The 19483-nt window shown below is 37.2% G+C and overlaps 1 protein-coding gene across 2 annotated transcripts in view; it reads left to right on the top strand.

Moving 5' to 3' along the window:
* Positions 1 to 19483, top strand: part of LOC123533700 (gephyrin-like) — a 473298-nt gene that overhangs the window by 23928 nt on the left and 429887 nt on the right. For both annotated transcript variants that reach the window (XM_053551160.1, XM_045315486.2), the window contains exons 8-15: positions 9365 to 9431; positions 11244 to 11407; positions 11883 to 12050; positions 12418 to 12549; positions 12940 to 13141; positions 13463 to 13578; positions 14693 to 14908; positions 18749 to 18817. In XM_053551160.1, coding sequence (XP_053407135.1) covers positions 9365 to 9431; positions 11244 to 11407; positions 11883 to 12050; positions 12418 to 12549; positions 12940 to 13141; positions 13463 to 13578; positions 14693 to 14908; positions 18749 to 18817 — 1134 coding nt within the window. The remainder of the gene's footprint in view (positions 1 to 9364; positions 9432 to 11243; positions 11408 to 11882; positions 12051 to 12417; positions 12550 to 12939; positions 13142 to 13462; positions 13579 to 14692; positions 14909 to 18748; positions 18818 to 19483) is intronic.

The following is a 19483-nucleotide window of genomic DNA, read 5'->3' as shown; positions in this document are numbered from 1 at the left end:
TTTATCACCATATCTTAATGAAACTTGGTCAGAATGTTAATCTTGATATCTTTAGGTCAGTAGGTCAGGTGAGTGATACAGGGCCTTTATGGCCCTTTTGTTTTAACTAACCTGAGCAGTGTTCGATGTCCGTCGTCCGTCGTCTGTTCACACTTTGCTTGTGTATGCTATAGAGGCTGCATTTTTAGCTCACCTGGGCACGAAGTGCTCAAAGGTTAATTTTTGTGATCGCCCTGTGTCCGTCCGTCGTCCGTCGTCAACAATTTGACTGCAACACTCTAGAGGTCAAAATTTTGGCCCAAACTTAATAAAACTTGGTCAGAATGTTACCCTCAATAATATCTTGGATAAATTTGATATTTGGTCATCTGGGGTCAAAAACTAGGTCACCAGGTCAAATCAAAAGAAAAGCTTTTTAATACTGTAGAGGCCATATTTATGACTGTATCTTCATGAAACTTGGTCAGAATGTTAATCTGGATTATCTCAAGGTCCAGTTTGAATTTGGGTCATGTGGGGTCAAAAACTATATCACCAGGTCAAATCAAAAGAAGCGCTAGTTTATACTATAGAGGCCACATTTATGACCATATCTTAATGAAATTTGGCCAGAAAACTGTCGAAAAACGGCGTTAAACCCAAAACAAACAAAAAGAATGTTAATCTTGATGATCTATAGGTCATATTCAAGTGTGGGTCAGGTGGGGTCACAAACCAGGTCATTAGGTTAAATCAAAGGAAAAGCTTGTTAACACTAAGGGCCACATTTCTGACTGTATCTTCATGAAACTTAGTCAGAATGTTAATCTTGATGCTCTTTAGGCCAATTTCGAATCTGGGTCATGTCGGGTCAAAAGCTAGGTCACTGGGTCAAATCAAGGGTAAAGCTAGTTAATAATTTAGAGGCCACATATCATATCTTAATGAAACTTTGCCGAGATGTTAATCTTGATGGTCTTTAGGTCATTAGGTCAGGTGAGCGATACAGGGCCTTCATGGCCCTCTTGTTTAACTTTATCTTTATGAAATTTGATGATTGCCTTGGTGAAATCTAGGTCAAGTTCGAATATTGGTCATTTAGGGTAAAACAACTAGGTCACTAGGTTAAATCAAAGAAAAAGGGGCCTCCGTGGCCGAGTGGTTAAGGTCGCTGACTTAAAATCACTTGCCCCTCATCGATGTGGGTTCGAGCCACACTCGGGGCGTTGAATTGTTCGTGAGGAAGCCATCCAGCTGGCTTACGGAAGTTCGTTGGTTCTACCCAGGTGCCCGCTCGCGATGAAATAATGCACGGATGGACTCCTGCGGTCTTCCTCCACCATTAAAGCTGGAACGTCGCCATATGACCTCTCATGTGTCGGTGCGACGTTAAGTAAAAAAAACAACCTTGTGTATGTAATAGGGGTGCATTTTACATTGGATCTTCATAAAATTTGATCAAAATGTTTGTCTTGATAAAATCCAGGTTCGAAATGGGTTATCTGGGGTCAAAAACTACGTCACCCAGTCAGATCAAAGAAAAATATTGTGTATGCAATAAAAGCTGTATTTTTTACTGGATCTTCGTGAAATTTAATCAGAATGTTTGTCTTGATGAAATCTATGTTAAATTCCAATATGGGTCATCTGGGGTGAAAAACTAGGTCACCTGGTCTAATCAAAGCAAAACCTTGCAATAGGGGCTACATTTTCATTGAATTTTCGTGGAATTTTATCAGAATGATCTTTTTGATGAAATCTAGGTCAAGTTCGAATATGGGTAATCTTGGATTTAAAACTAGGTCACCTTTTCAAATGAAAGAGAAACTTTGTGTATGAAATAGGAACTAAATTTTTCACTTGATATTCGTGATCAGATTGTTTGTCTTGATTGAATCTAAACCAAGATTGAATATAAGTCATCTGGGGTAAAGAACTAGGCCACCCGGTCAAATCAAAGGAAAAGTTGGTATGTGCAATAGGGGCTGTGTTTTTTAGCTCGACTACTCACCACGGCGTCGGCGTCGGCGTCGGCGTCACACCTTGGTTAAGTTTTTCGTACCAGTCCACATTTTGACAAAGTCTTTTAAGATAAAGCTTTGAAACTTTCAACACTTGTTTACCATCATCATGGCCAGTTATAGGCAAGAGCACATAACTCCATCAAGGATTTTGGCTGAATTATGGCCCCTTTTGACTTAGAAATCATTGTTAAGTTTTTCGTACCAGTTCATATTTTGACAAATTCTTTGAAGATAAAGCTTTGAAACTTTCAACACTTGTTTACCATCACCATGGCCAGGTATAGGCAAGAGTACGTAACTCCATCAGGGATTTTGGCTGAATTATGGCTCCTTTCGACTTAGAAATCTTGGTTAAGTTTTTCGTACCAGTTCATATTTAGACAAAGTCTTTTGAGATAAAGCTTTGAAACTTTCAACACTTGTTAACCATCACCATGGCCAGTTATAGGCAAGAGTACATAACTCCATCAAGGATTTTGGCTGAATTATGGCCCTTTTTGACTTAGAAATCTGGGTTAATATTTCGTACCAGTTCATATTTTGACAAAGTCTTTTGAGATGAAGCTTTGAAACTTTCAACACCTGTTTACCATCACCATGTCCAGTTATAGGCAAGAGTACATAACTCCATCAAAGATTTTGGCTGAATTATGGCCCCTTTTGACTTAGAAATCTTGGTTAAGTTTTTCGTACCAGTTCATATTTTTTGTGTTTGACAAATGGCTTTTAAACTTTTATCACTTGTTTAGTATAATAGTCTCTATCTGTGGGAAAGAGAACATAACTCTGTCATCTATTTTGGCTGAATTATGGCCCTTTTTGGACTTTGAAATTGGTTCTGTTTTCATACAAGTCCATGTTTTGTCAAAACTATTTGACATATGGCTTTTAAACTTTGAACACTTGTTTATCATTATGATGTCCATCTGTAGGCAAGAGTACATAACTGTTTTGGCTGAATTATGGCCCTTTTTGGACTTTGAAATTGGTTCTGTTTTCATACAAGTCCATGTTTTGTCAAAACTATTTGACATATGGCTTTTAAACTTTGAACACTTGTTTATCATTATGATGTCCATCTGTAGGCAAGAGTACATAACTATTTTGGCTGAATTATGGCCCTTTTTGGACTTTGAAATTGGCTCATATATTGCCATTTAGTGCAAGACATCGAAATCAAAGTAATACAGGAACATTGTTTGTCTAATCTATTTATTTCTTTTGTCTGAATGTCCGTGGAAATATTTTGACCCCATTCTTCAATCAATTCTTCGAATAGTCGAGCGCGCTGTCATCAGACAGCTCTTGACTGGATATTAATGAAAGGGCATCGGACATTTTGCTATGGATATTGCCCAAATTTCAGTCCCATTTCATGACTTCAGTATCTGACAATTTTATATAATGGCTTCGAATAATCATAAATAAGTTATATACCTGTCAAACTGTCACAAAAAATAAGGCTTGCCTATTATAAAGTGTTTTAAAACAATAAATTAACTTTTACCATACAGATTATCTTTTTTATTAACATTTAAAAAAATACTTAAAAGCGAAAACTAAAAGTGGGACGAAGCGGAGGGGTATAGGTGACTATATAGGCAACTGTAGGTTCAGGGGTTGCCTGCGTTTTAGCATTTTATGACACATTTGGGCATGTAATAGATGCATCGTTTGCTATTTTCAAGGTCCCTATATATTATTGTTGGTGTGTTCGGTTCTTCAGTTTTTCGAAATCATGTTTAGGCACAGTCCTGCTGCGCTTAAATCAGGGTTCCCACGGTCAGGGAAAAATCAGGGAAAACCCGATTTTTTTTCAAGGTCAGGGAAAAGTCAGGGAATTGTGTAATTGGTCAGGGAAATTTGGAAATTGGGCAGAAGTCAGGGAAATTTGGAATTAGAGGTCGAGGGTTTAGGAATCAGTTTGTTAAAAAGCAGAAAGAATGAAATAAAAGGCTATGGCAGTTTCTTTGATTTTGGCGAAACCTAGCATTTTTACAAATATATCAGTGTATATTCTATATTTCACATCCAAATATTATAGTTTATCTATCATTAAGTCTGCTTAACAAAACTGGACTAAGTGTAGTATTTTAAGAGAAAAATTAACACTGTAGAACATACTTTTGTTGAGAAAGCTTATATCCATTCTGTTTGTTTCGAACAAGTGTCATGTTCTACAAATGCTATGAATTGTTAAGTTCTGCAGAGTTGAAAAATTATTTCATCGTAAAATGTACTGGCATAAAAGCCATAACAGTTACTGTTCTTTTCTGTAATTTATGCCTGCATTGAAATTTTACTGAGACCATTCTTATTTATCTTTTTCTTTTGCTGGTTACAAATTATAATGTGATCAAAATTACTAATACTTTGTTGGACTGTAGAGTAATTGATCTGAAATACTGTTGAAAACGGCGTTAAACCCAAAACAAACAAACAAAAGTACGATTTATCATCTATGTATTGTAATTTAGACACTAACCTAGTATATGATTTGTTTTTATCAACTCCTCTTTGCATTTCCAGTGCAGTTTATGAAAGTTCAGTGTTGAATACATTTGAATAGCTATGATGATAATTAGTGGTGGATTTTGTTAAAAATAAAAAGGTCGTTTTAATAGCGTGCTATGTCAGCATCTTAATTTTACCCTGTAATACTGTAGAATTCAGCTAACAGAAGAACTAAAAGATTAGGAAAGATAGAAAAGATGCGAACAAACTGATACTTAGGATGGAATACTTAGAGTGGAATTTAGGACATATTTGGCATCATGGCTTCAAGTCTAATACATTTGTATTGAGTTATAAAAGGGGAAAATCAATAAAAAAACTAAAATGTGTATGTAGGACACAGGGTGTGCCCCCACTGGTACATTTGTCACAAATAAGGAGAAATAATTCAAATGTTTGCAGTCTTAATGGGGTATAGCCTAAACAAACATTTTATGAAAAGGATTCATTATTCTAGGTCATACATTGTATACTATTTCGGCTATTTCAAGGGCCATAACTTTGTAATAAATGCGAACATTCACAGGAAGAATGCCAAGTGTGCAAGGACACAAGTTCATATCATGATTAAGACTCATGCAAGGTTTCATGAATCTATATCAAACATTTTTTGAGCCAGGTGTGTCACAAGGTGAACATGTGCATTTTTTACTATTTCAGGGGCCATAACTCTGAAAATCGGGGGCGGAGCCAGACGAAAAATAGGAGGTCCTCAAGTCCATATCATGATAAAGACTCTTGCAAGGTTTCATCAATTTATATCAAATACTTTTTGAGCTAGGCACGTCACAAGGTGAAAATGTGAAAACGAACTTCGGACGGACGCACGGACAAGACCAAATCTGTATGTTCCCACCACTCATGGGGGTGGAGGGTGGGGGGGGGGGGGGGGAAGGTGGGGGCACAATAATCAAAACACTGCTACTCTTGTATGTATAAAAGGTGTAAGGAAAGTTCTTTCCAACTGGAATAGCAAGTCAGCATAAATAATGGAAAACCAAGACATGTTAGTTTTGTGCCCCCCCCCCCCATGAGTGGTTGGGGCATATATATTTCGTCGCGTCCGTGCGTCTGTCCGTCCGAAGTTCGTGACGCGCCTAGCTCAAAAAGTATTTGATATAAATTGATGAAACCTTGCATGAGTCTTAATCATGATATGAACTTGTGCACCTCCTTTTTTCATTTTGGTCTGTCCCCCCTGTTTTTAGAGTTATGGCCCCTAAAATAGTCAAAAATGCACATTTTCACCTTGTGACGCGCCTAGCTCAAAAAGTATTTCATATAAATGATTAAAAACTTGCGTAAGCCTTTATCATGATATAAAATTGCACACCGTTTGTTTTTGGCCGGCCCCACCCCCTATTTTTTAAGTTATGGCCCCTAAAATAGTAAAAAAATGCACATTTTCACCTAATTATGTGCCTAGCTCAAAAAGTATTTAATGTAAATTCATGAAACCTTGTCTGAGTCTTTATCATGATGTGACCTTTCACACTTGGCATTCTTCTTGAGAATCTTTGCGCTTATTACAGAGTTATGGCCCTTGAAAGAGCAAAAATAGTGGATTTTTGTTTGTGACGCTCATAGCTCAAAAATATATGGCCTAGAATAATGAATCCTTTGCATAAAATGTTTGTTTAGGCTAAACCCCATTAACACTGCAAAACATTTGAATTATTGCCCCTTATTTGTGACAAATGTACCAATGAGGGCACACCCTGTGTCCTACAGACACATTCTAGTTTTTCAAATTATTGCCCTAGGTTCAAAAGTGTATGTGACATGTATGTAATATAGGTTAACATAGAAGAAACTTGACTCAGTACTTATACAAGCACACTTGAAGTCTTGTACACAGGTGAGCGCTTTAGGGTCAGTGACCCTCTTGTTATGTATCAACGTTATGAGAAGGTCATATGGAAGTATAGAATGCAAACAAGCAAATGTGTTCATGAGTGGTAAGGTGCAGAAGTAATAACACTTGAGTCAAAGTACTTTGCTAGTCGACAATGTATACGTAGGGGTGAGTTTACGTTCACCGCACGGCAGTTAATGGGGGTGGGGGATTGGCGGGTTTACGGCTACCACACTGCATTTAATGTGGGTTCTGGGATGGGCGAGATTATGTCTATCACACGGCACGTAATGGGGATGGGGGATCGGCGGGTTTAACGGCTACCATTCGGCTCTAAATGTGGGGGTGAGTTTACGGCCACTACATGGCACTTTATGTGGGACGAGTTTACGGCCTTTTTTCTGTAGATCCTTAGAAAGCAGAGAAACAGTTAAAACGACTAATAAGGTTTGATTAAGCCTCTTCAACAGAGGTAATGACATCTCATCCTCACCAGTAACAACTCGATTAGCCCAGTAACAGCACTATGTTGAAGTAAATCTGATCACTTTTATTTCTTGATGTTCTTAATGGCTACATGAAATCGCCATTCTATATACGGCTATATTGTCACAAATCTATATCAGTTGTCATTGAAATACGACATACAAAAATATCACAACAGTTTGAATGCTTAGTTATTAGCAACGCTATGTAAGTATAGGGATAGGTGTGATGAAATTGAGATCCAATAGGGAGCACAACAAATGGGCTATTCAAATATCGAAGCTACTCCAATCACTGAATACTGCATAGTGGCCTCCATGACCGAATGGTTACGGTTGCTGACTTTGAATCACTGGCCTCTCACCAACGTGGGTTCGAGCCTCACTTGGATCGTTGAAATTTACATTTGAGGAAGCCATCCAGCTGGCTTACTGAAGTTCAGTGGTTCTACCCAGGTGCCCGCCAGTAATGAAATTATGCATGGAAAGGCATCTGGGGCCTTCCTCCTCCATCAAAGCTGGAAAGTCGTCATACCGGTATGACCTTTAGGCGTGTCTATGCGGCGTTAAACCAGATAATAACAATAGCTCGCAGAACACGAAATGCCTCCCTTGATGCATTCAGTAACTGCACAAGGAACAGAAATTCTTTGGTCTCTGTGCACTGGACGTTTTGTTGTACTGACCTCAAAAATCAGTATGGGCAATCTGCTGGTCATGATCAACCTCCCTGTCAAGTTTCGTGATCGTAAGCCCAAGCATACTCGAGTTATCGTCCCGAAATGGTTTAACTGTTCGGGGTCACTGTGACCTTGACCTTTGACCTACTGACCTCCAAATCAATAAGGGTCATCTGCCTCCCTATCAAGTTTCGTGATCCTAGACACAAGCATTCTCAAGTTGTTGTTCGGAAATGGTTTAACTGTTCCGGGTCACTGTAAGCTTGGCTTTTCACCTAATGACCTCAAAATCAGTAGGGGTCTTCGGGTCTTCTGCTGGTCATGACTAACCTCCCTATCAACTTTCATGATCATAGGCCTAAGCGTTCTCGAGTTTTCCTCCAGAAACGGTTTAGCTGTTCCAGGTCACTGTTACTTTGACCTACTGACCTCAATATCTATAGGGGTAATCTGCATGTCGTGATCTACCTCCCTATAAAGTTTCGTGATCCTAAGTCTAAGCATTCTCAAGTTATCGTCTAGAACGGTTTAAGTTCCAAGTCACTGTGACCTTGACCTTTTACCTACTGATCTCAAAATCAATAGGGGTCGTCTGCTGGTCATGATCAACCTCCCTTTAAACTTTCATGATCCCAGGCCTAAGCGTTCTTGAGTTATCATCCGGGAACGGATTGGTTTACGGACGGACGGACCAACCGACCGAACATTGTTTTGTTTTATTTGTTTGTGTTTGGTTAAACGTCGTGCTGACATAATAATACGTAATGTGGCGATTTTCAGCTTTTAGTGGTAGAGGAAGCCACTCAGTGGTCATCTGGGCGTAATGTCAGGCGCGGGAAGGTACCTGGGTAGAAGCTCTGATCTTCTATAAGGCAGCTGTATGGCTTGCATGAAAGAATTCTACATCCCACCGATATTTCGAACCCAAAGTGGCAAGTGTAAGTGGCAAGTGATTCGTAATGAGTGGCCTTAACCATTAGGCCAGACGGCCACTTTTTCTCTGGAAATAACCCCGTTTAGCCAAAGTCACGTGTTTTTAAGGATCTTTTGATGACTGTTATTCTCTTTATCAGATTTCAAAATTAAAAATATTCCAAAGATAATGGAATACAGACATGGTATAACTCACCTGTTACATCGTTATTGGAAAGATTGAAAGATAATGAGTCTTAATTATAGCGTTGTATAAGATTTCTTACTATTTTTACCATATGATTGCTACAATGACATTAAAAAAAGATATGTCATATATATTTACTACAAATATTGAAATTTTAATGGCTTTTATAGAATTATGAATTCAGAACCAGCTGTGGCATTTGCTCTGATTTCTGTTGCACTTGAGTGGTTCGTAGTTGACATTGTGACCTAAACGAGAATAATGCGATTGATACTCGTTGTGATATACATCATGACGTCCTAGTAGATTTAGCTATACAAAGTTTGTGTCAAATTAAGTAAACCAAGTAAGAGCATAAGAACATTAATGAATACGGGTCCACTAGAATGAAATTTGTTTCGTTGGGTTTCAAGTCGCACTGACGCAGTGTCGATGACTTTTCAGCTTTGTTGGTGGAGACCTGAGGCTCCCACCCGGACATTATTTCAAGCATATTCAAACATCTTGATGTAAGTCAGATGGATGGCACAAGACGAACCAGGCGGGGCTCAAACTCACAGAGGTGAGATGCAAGCGATTCTTAACCATAGACAAACTATTGACCACGGATGCCCGTTACAGCGTAAGCGATGCACGTTTCAAATTCTGTACAGTACATACCTTGCTTATCTTATATATTAAAAAAATTACACAATATCTTTCTCTAGGTGAAGAAGGATCCACAACCGAATGCACATATCCAACATATTTCTCCACAGCTGGTCAGATTGCCTGGTAAGTTATGCCTTACATTGTAATTGTTTTGCGCATTCTGTTGCTTGGTACTGTGTCGGTCAGTCTTTCAGTTGGGTCGCCTCATGTGTACAATTAAACCATAACTTGGGTGGATATCAGTATATATGTTTTAACGACAAGGTTTTAACCATTTGGCCAAAAAGTGCAACATCGAGATAATCTCGTAGTTTACACTGATCTGAGATCAAGGCTTTGTCCACGCTTAAACTACAGTAAATCATTGGGTTTCATTTGTTACTATATATGAAGTCGTGTCAACCACAACTCGTTTATATAGCAATTATAATTTTATGAATGTATATATAATTGATACTCTGTATGGCTAAACTCGAAATTCATTTGTGCAAAGCATCATTTCAAACCTGTTATTAGCACCAGAATAAGTCTATTTGCTGATTCGATAGAATTCATAACATTCAATTTTCACAGTAAATAAAATTTAACAGTTTTCCTCACAGTTTTTCAATTTTTAATAGTTACATAATACAGTGGTCTGTGCTAAAGACACTCGACGAATTGAATATCTGCAACTTAAAAATTGAGATACTAGTACTTCTTGAAAATAGGACACCTTTAGAAAATATGGCTCTTTATTTTGGGTTACCTCTCAAATGAACTATTTACTTGGTAGATTATTACTAAGTCTTGTCAGAAATTATAAATCATATAATTCAGAACGTTTTAGCTAAAAATCGACTGCCCAAAGTCGTGTTAGTCCCTTAACGGTATCACCAGATGGGACTATAGGAATGCCCGCCGTCCATCCGTCTGTCCGAGCCAACATTTGCATAGTTAGGTGTGTCTATAGGAACAATATGTAACTGTACTTTTTCTTTAATGTCATTCATTCCGTAAGGCTTTTAAGTGGCTATTTTTCTGTTACGTAGCTAGTAGAACAAAAGAGAGAACAATATTTATAGTACCCATATAAAATTTTATACCCATATGTAGGAACGTCTGTCTCTCCATCCGCAAGTTTGGATCCTGCGATTACTCGAAAAGTATTCAAGCTAGGTTCATAAAACCTGGTAAGTGAATAGAGGGCAGTATGTAGATTATGCGCGTGTATGACTTATGCTTGTAGGTCAAGGTCACTATTGGAGGTCAAGTAAGAATTGTTTCTGCTTCATAACTTTTTTGCATTCATAAATTATCATAGTGCTACCCACAAATGTTCCCCATGATGAGACAGTTTGTCAAGACATGATCTTTACTTGTCGGTTAAAGGTCAAGGCCACCGGTAGGGGACTGCAGTACTCGGTCACTTGTCTTGTATAGACATAAGAACTTTTTCTTTTCACGTTGTTTTTCTATTTTTGTGTCTTCACACGTATATAGGTACCCGGGGATAATGATAATAAACTTGTACCATTATTAGAAGTATACATCAATTGGTAACTTACGCAGTTATAACTTCAATTTCGTTAAGGAAAAAATGCAATTATTTGAAACGTACACGTTTTGGATGACATGAACTTTATAGAGTTACCAGACTTCGTCTATCTTAAATTTGAAAGTTATTGATTGTACCGGACTTTATGTCTAAAACAAGATTGGCACTTATAGATTGTACCAGACGTTATGTCTGAAACATGTTTGGCACTTGTTGATTGTACCGGACGTTATGTCTAAAACATGTTTGTCACTTATGTCTAAAACAAGACTGGCATTTATAGATTGTACTGGACGTTATGTATAAAACAAGATTGTCACTTATAGATTGTATTGGAGGTTATGTCTAAGTCATGTTTGATATTTATAGATTGAACTAGGCTTCATGTCTTATTCCAGGTTTGATTGATGTGCACGTACACGTGAGAGATCCAGGTGCTACCCATAAAGAAGATTGGAACTCGTGCACATCAGCAGCCTTGGCGGGGGGAATCACGATGATCTTGGCAATGCCAAACACCAATCCACCTACAGTTGATGAAGCCGCATTTGAACTGACAATGGTAAGTGATTTATCTTTGTGTGGCTGCAATGGAGGTAGCTAGAAACTTTGTACTTGTACACTTGTTTAATATCATAAGACGAGAAAGAGGTCAAGAACCAGATCTCCCTTTAAATTTTGAAAGAATTATTGCCACTTTCAACTTGTGTATCTGTGTCAAATTTGATTAAGGTTTATTTTTCTTGACAGCTATAGCTTTGAAACGCTAAGTATTCTAGTTGAGGTAAAAGGTCAAGAACAAATCTTTTCTTGTATATTGATTTATGACAAGCGATGCACTTGTTGTATTTCATTTAATCTGAGTTATGTAAGCTTTTAAATTGCGATGTTAACATGGTTATTACTGTTTTTGAAAGTTGTACTCCAAACTACTCCAAATATAACCAAGACATGTTTTAATTCAGGGGGATAAAGTAAAGATTTTGCATATAACATTTATTTTTGACAGCGTAATCCTCTCACTGTATTTTTTTCAGGAAAAGGCAAATGCGGGTGCAAGATGTGATTATGGTATATTTGTTGGTGCAAGTACAGACAATGCCAGCAAACTTCCAGATATTGGTAGCAGAGCTGCTGCACTGAAGATGTACCTGAACGAGACATTCACAACACTCAAGCTGGACGACGTGTCCATCTGGATGAAGGTTTTAACTGTTTATAAATATGCGTATCATTAAAGGTCTGTTCGTTCTTTCATTTAGTATTTGTGGCGTGAACACCGTTGCCCACTCCCTCTCCCCTTCTTTCTCCACCCACTTTTGTAAATCAAGTTCAGAGACCTTTCCGGCACTATATATTATTCGCTTACAAACATGTCTTGTATCTATGAATTTATTATGACAGAATTGAGAGTGTTAGAATCTTAATTTACCCTTTTGCGTTGTATATCGGGTATTATGATCTCAAGATTTTAAAACTAATTTACGAATCCAAGTACTACATTTGTTGCGTTTTTTAAAATCTGTTGAATGTAAGTTTCATAAAACTGAATATTAACGCACTATGTTTCAGCATTTCGAACACTGGCCTGCACATCTGCCATTATGCACCCATGCTGAAGGGTCTCACACCGCTGCTGTTATTCTACTGGCAGAACTTTATAAAAGGCCTGTTCATGTCTGTCATGTTGCTAGAAAAGAAGAGGTAACAGAGTATCACATTTTCTTTTTGTTGAATTGCTTTTCATTTAGTCATTGTACTTGCATTAAATTGGTGATAGTTATCCAGTGCCAAAGGTTCTTTACCTTACAGGTGGACCAAAACCATTTACTTCATAACTCGTTCGTTATCTCTATTTCGTGGAGAGTGGGTGCAAGTTATTTTTGGGGGCCTCTGTACAAGTGAAGGGAAGTAATATGTTGAGTTTGAATCAAAAGTTGCTAAAGTCGCAGTATGGCATAAATTGTGTCGTTATGACTCTAAATTCCCAAGAAAATAAACAAACAAATAAGTAAATTACTTCATCAGAAATATGAAACAATTATAAAGAAATCAAGAAACATTTTTATCATGTCTCGTTAAAATGTCTTGCAGATTCTTGTTATTAAAGAAGCAAAGAAACGTGGGCTTCCGGTCACATGTGAAGTTGCTCCACACCATTTGTTTTTGACATCGGAAGATCTGGAGGTCATAGGTCAAGAACGAGGTCAGGTCAAGCCACCACTGGTTACAAAAGATGATCAAGATGCATTGTGGGAAAACATGTCAATAATTGACTGCTTTGCAACGGATCATGGTATGTTTGTTTTTGTGTTTATTTTGAATAATTGAAACTCCTCTGTTAAAAAATATTACATATTTTAGCTAAGTTTAAATTGACAAACTGCTTTAAAGACTCTTTAAAGAATCCAACAATTTTTCAAAGAACTTTTCAATGTAAACAGTTAATTGCTTGTTCTTTATTTCACTGAACAACAAACTTTTTTAAACCAAAGTGATAGTGGTGTCAGATACATTTTACATACCAAAAACGTTGTAGATTGTACTAAAATTTCATGAATATCGGCCATATATGTTGCATTAAGTATTTGCAAAATTCTATTTATTGCTATTTTAGCACCTCATACAAACGAAGAGAAGAACAGTGCAAAGCCTCCACCAGGGTTCCCTGGTCTTGAAACTATGTTACCACTACTTCTCACAGCTGTTAAAGAAGGTAGACTAACTCTTCAGGTCAGTGTTATTGTAACTGTTAGGTCAATTCTAAACTTAGTCTTGATTTCTGTATTATACTTACACATCAGGTTAGTTTTGAATTAGGTTTTCAGGTCAACTCCTTTCTGCTTTTGGCAACGCTATACCAGCTTTTTTTACTCATCAGTATGTGGTTAGGTTTTCGTATGTAAGGTGGCATCTTAGTAACCGCAAGTGGGAATGGATGGCAATTTCACTGTTCACTGTGATGATATGAAATGTAGCGTACAGGTTCCATAACTCTACATAGCATTTGACAAAGATATGTGGGAAAGCATGGAAAATTGTTCACTGTGTTGATCTAATATACAGAACGCTGGGGTTATAATTCTCAAAGTTATTCCCCTTTTTTCGACAGCAGGTTTTGGTTAAGTGTTTTTAAAATATAAGCTGATCTGTCGTAACTAGTGAGGTAAAAATAGACTGAAGGTCTTCACAATATAGTTTTTATATGATCTGCTTTTTCAAATAGCGCCCTAAGAGGGGGGATTTCTGTACATGTTAGTGATCTGATATCTCATGTAGCATAATGGGAGGTAGAAGTTCTATATATGTAAGTGATATGCTGTCTTATATAGCATCATAAAAGAAGGAAGTTCCTTGTATGTGATATGCTATCTTATATAGCATCATAAAAGAGGGAAGTTCCTTGTATGTGATATGCTATCTTATATAGCATCATAAAAGAGGGAAGTTCCTTGTATGTGATATGCTATCTTATATAGCATCATAAAAGAGGGAAGTTCCTTGTATGTGATATGCTATCTTATATAGCATCATAAAAGAGGGAAGTTCCTTGTATGTGATTTGCTATCTTATATAGCATCATAAAAGAGGGAAGTTCCTTGTATGTGATTTGCTGTCTCATATTGCATCATAAGACTCATGTAGCATCGTAAGAGGAGGAAGTTGGATATTACTTACTTTTAAGCAAACTTGTTGCACAGTTTGTACTTGTTTTTGTCATTGTACTTTAAGCAAAAATATTGCCCCCTGTTGTAAATACTTATCTCAGGGCATTCATTGGTTTAACTTTTTTGAGTAACAAGGCCTCTTGTATACTAAAGTCTTACACATTTACTTTTAAATGTAGGACCTGGTTGAAAAGCTGCATTCAAATCCAAAGCGTATTTTCGGTTTACCTGACCAGCCTGATACTTACGTTGAAATTGACTTAGAGTCTGCATGGACTGTACCAAAAGCAATGAAATTCAGCAAGGCTCAATGGACCCCTTTTGCTGGAAAGAAGGTGGTAGGCAAGGTGCAAAAGGTCGTTTTGAGAGGAACCACAGCTTTTGAGGATGGAAAGGTATTATATAGCTGTTATTATCAGCGTTGGATATGTTTTAATGTTACAGAGGTTTCAAAGTTAGTTAAAGAGGTGAAACACAAGATTTCAAGTCTGTAAGCCATATTTTGTACTCCGAGTTATCAGTTATTGTAAAGAATCTAGAGACACTAGATTTTTATTTATTTTGTTGTGTTTAACGTCGCACCGGCACAATTATAGGTCATATGGCGACTTTCCAGCTTTGATGGTAGAGGAAGACCCCATGTTCCCCTCCGTGCATTATTTCATGACGAGCGGGCACCTAGGTAGAACCACCGACCTCCAGTAAGTCAGCTGGATGGCTCACATGAAGAATTCAACGCCCCGAGCGAGACACTAGATTGGTTGAATAGCACTGAAATACTCCATTCCGTTCTGTTAAAATTGTGTGAACAAAGTGAGGTGAAAAGAACGCCAGTCACACCGCATACTATAATTTTAGGAAAAGAAAGGGTGGTAATTTAGGCCTTTCTTAAAAGTTTGGATTTTATCAACTATTTGTTATTTTATAATCCTAATAACAGTTTAGTTTGTTCGTTAAAAAACAAAAACGTTTCACTTGCCATTTTCAGCCTTTTTTTGAATTTATTTTTTTATTGTGATTTTGACTGTTCTTGTTATCGTATCACTACATCGTAGATCTGTTAAGAGTAAAAGCAACATAGTTATCATTATATTTTTGTAGTTATATTTTGAGAATTGTTTCCGCCGTTAACATGGGACTTTCTATAAGAACATATTTTGCTTGGTGCCTTCTCAACTCTTTTAACAAACAGAATATTGCAACGTCTTTTACCCTATTGATCGGGCATTGACATAATGAATTGATGACAATCCAACATGTTTAACTTACCCGGCTAAATTTCTAAAATGGACTGGTCCATCATTCAGTTTGGGCAATACCACTTATTATTCGAAGGGGTGTTCACTGAAAATTTACTGACTGAAAAGCGAATAGTACAGACCATGATCAGACTGCACGGATGTGCATGCTGATCTTGGTCTGCACTGGTCGCAAAGGCGGACTTGCCGCCAGCCCGCTTAAGGTTAAATATTTTCAAATACCTAAATCAGTTGAATTTTTTACCAACTAGTGGTGCATCATATCATCGTCAGCAGCCTTTATCAACCTTTGCTTAATAAACATACGCGGATAGTTGAATGAGGTGTAGAGTCTGGCATTTCCAATAGACCTTTAGAAGTAAGGAATCATGTAAATACCCGTATTTCACTTGCAACATTGTTGAAAACGAAATCGAATGCATTTTGACATATTAAGACGTTATTATTGCGTTACTAATATCAAATAGCAAACATGAACTAATCTGCTTTATGGTATTTTTTTTGCATAAAAGTTACCTATATTGCCCGTATGTAATCAATCAATAGTATTTTGTTACTTTTTAAAAGGAAACATATGGATGAAACACTTTGACAGCACATCCGAGATGATTATGAATTTATGTTTTCTCCCTTTGGCCATTTATATTTCATAAACCATCACTGCTTTGTGACTCATAGGATGTACAAACAATTTTCAGTTTGCAGTTTTTATGCGTTTGTTTTGTCTGATACTAATTACTGCAAATTTTAGTATTCCTACTTCAAGAACAAAACGGAGTAGGAACTCATTACGTTTAAGTGTAATTTAGCTATTAATGAGTTTTATAGCTGTCTTAAATCAGCGTATTGTTGTATCCATATACTTACGTTAAAGCTTGAGTATCTACTGTACAAAGATGAAATCCAGGGTATCCTCTTTTGCTGGAAAGAAGTGTAGCGTCAAATCTTAGAGGCCAAGCTTTGAGGATAAAGTATTGATAGTGCGTTTTTCACAGCTGAAGTTTATGTTAAAGGTTTACAGATAGTTCAGACAGGTGAACCCAACGTTTCAATCTGTAAGCTCATATTTGTCCCGAGATCAGATTTCCAGAACTGAGCCAAGATTTTGTAATTGTGGTTAACGTCGCCCCAATATGGTTTGGTACCCGTTTGGCAAGGAACCTGTTCTCCGTCATTATTCGTGGCGAGCGGGCCAACCTGGTATCCACACCTTATCAGTCTGGATGCTACATGATGATTCCCGCCTCGGGCGAACACATAGATTGGTTGGATAACTTGAAATACTCCATTCTTCTGTTAATTGTGTCGAAAAAGTGAGTGCAAAACGCCATCCACACGATACTAATTTGGAAAAAACAGGGTGTAATTACTGTCAAGTTATACAACAGTATTTTAATGCAATACTAGTTTGTCTTTCAGAAAAAAAAAACTATTGCAATTTCAGCTGTTGATTTGTCTTTTTGTTTACTGTTACTTATCTATCATAACACAATCTGTTGAGTACACATTTCATTCATATCTTTTGAACGTTTAATTTGAAATCTTCAACAAGGATTCATAACAACATATTTTGCTTGGGGCATTTAGTTTTTCAAAAAAATGTTTTTCCTGAGTTGACGGGCATTTGATTTTTGTGACAATCCACATTTAACTTACGCAAATTCTTGGACTGGTCCATCTCTCTTCATACCCTTATACGAAGTTTCATGAAATTACACAAAGCGACAGTACACCCATATCAGATCAGTTGTGCATGGGATTTGGTCTCTGTCGCAAAGGCGGAGTTGACGAGCGTTTGGTTAATTTTTAATACCTATAACAGTGAATTACAATCTTGTGGCATCATCTCTCGTCAGCACCTTGACACAATTTAATAAACATACGCATAGTGAATCAGTGCAGTAGTTGGCATTCATGTTTAGGGATCTTTAAAGAATTATAAATTGCGAACGAGTTTTGACTTTAGGTTTTTTCGTTACTAATATCAATACAACATCTAATATGCATCTTGTGGGTTTTTTATTGCACACTAGTTATATAAACTTCATAAAATTTCATAACCAACTGTTTGTTGGGACTCATAGGTTTTAGAAAAAAATTTCAGTTATGCATTTTTTTTTGTTTGTCTATACTAATATACTGCAAATTTTGACCATTCCTACTCAGACACGGTTATGGAACACACTAACGTTCTACAAGTTAAGTTTAGCATATGATGTTAGTTGTTAAAAACGTTTTCAGCGTTCGGGATTGTTGTTGTTACTATACTATTAGCCTTTCAACAATCTTGTTGCGAACCTTATCTCTCCTATTCCCTCTGACCACAATTTTCTCAAATTTACACAAGTGCATCACTTAAAACAGTAGTTGGTGGGGCAGTATTCTTAGAAAATATTGTCAAAGGTTTAGGGCTTCTACTTAAGTTTTAGCGTTTCTTTTGTAAATTACAGTCACAATTTGAATTTGTGCCGCCTATCTAACCCTTGCACCATTTGTTAAATCACAAAGAGAATTTAGAAACCCTGTTGGCACGAGATGTTGTCTTTATTTGTAAATATCCTAAGTTATGCGCTATCGGTTTCTGGTTACTAACTGTCAATCATAAGTCCATTCGATAATCCCATAATTATAGCACATTTGTGGATGCTAAATTGAAATGTACTATTTCCGGAGTTCATGCCGGACATATTACTTTTGTGATAGCATACTCGATCTCATATTTCCTCTCTGCTTTTGTTTTTTCTCTCACTATGTTCCTTTAGTCAGGTCACGGGTCTGTACTGGTAAATTATGAAAGTGGCGCCGAGTGGCTGCATATATCCGATATAATGACATATATCGAGTTAACAACAACCGCCAGACTAAACTTACATACTATGTTTCCTTTGACAGACTGTCATAGGCGTGGATGGGCACAACTATCTTGCGTAAAATGTTATTTGCGTTAAACTAACTTACATTTGTTTATCTGAATAGGTCTTAGCACCAGCTGGGTTTGGTAAAGATGTTCGCCAAGACCCTGAATATGCAAAACAACAACAAAAGGTAACAATTTTAAGTTATTTTTAGTCAATTTAATTACCAAAATTTACTGGGAAAAGTGAGACATGGAGTAGGTGCTAGTTTTATGTCAGCGTCAGTTTGATTCTTCCAGTACCCTGGTAGTTTTCTGTAGGGTGCTGTGCCTTTCTATTATGAGCACATAAAAAGGAATTAGCTCCAAATTCATTCAGTTTCAGCCGTGTAAGAAGGCAATTTTTCTGGCGAATATGCTTGAAATAATTACACCGCACCAAACAGTTTTGTTAGTTGTATTTGAATCACGTTGTTCTTCCCGTCTGTTCCATCGTCCACATCGTCCACCCGTTCATCCCAAATATTTAAGGCAATAACTAATGATAGGAAAGTAAGTTCTGGTGCAGAATACAGGAACACTGCTTAGATTAACTACCTGCCATTTCATAACTGAAATACTGTTAAGCTCAGAACAGACAAAACAATCTGACATTATTGAAAAAATATGAATGAAACACAAAGATAATGAGGAAGGAAAAGCAAAGTGGCCTTTGTGCTGAAATTAAAAGTTCCAACGTTAGTGGCTACGTAGTGGGTGTCTAATAAAATTACAAAAGATTTTTGATCATTGCAAACCGCCAAACAATTACCGGTCACAACGACTGCATTCAATTTTAGAAACAGTCTTCTTCGTTA

This window comes from Mercenaria mercenaria, chromosome 1, assembly GCF_021730395.1.
Source record: "Mercenaria mercenaria strain notata chromosome 1, MADL_Memer_1, whole genome shotgun sequence".
Lineage (NCBI taxonomy): Eukaryota > Metazoa > Mollusca > Bivalvia > Venerida > Veneridae > Mercenaria > Mercenaria mercenaria.
Note: the sequence above shows the minus strand (reverse complement) of the source record. Positions and strands in the feature narration are given on the sequence as shown.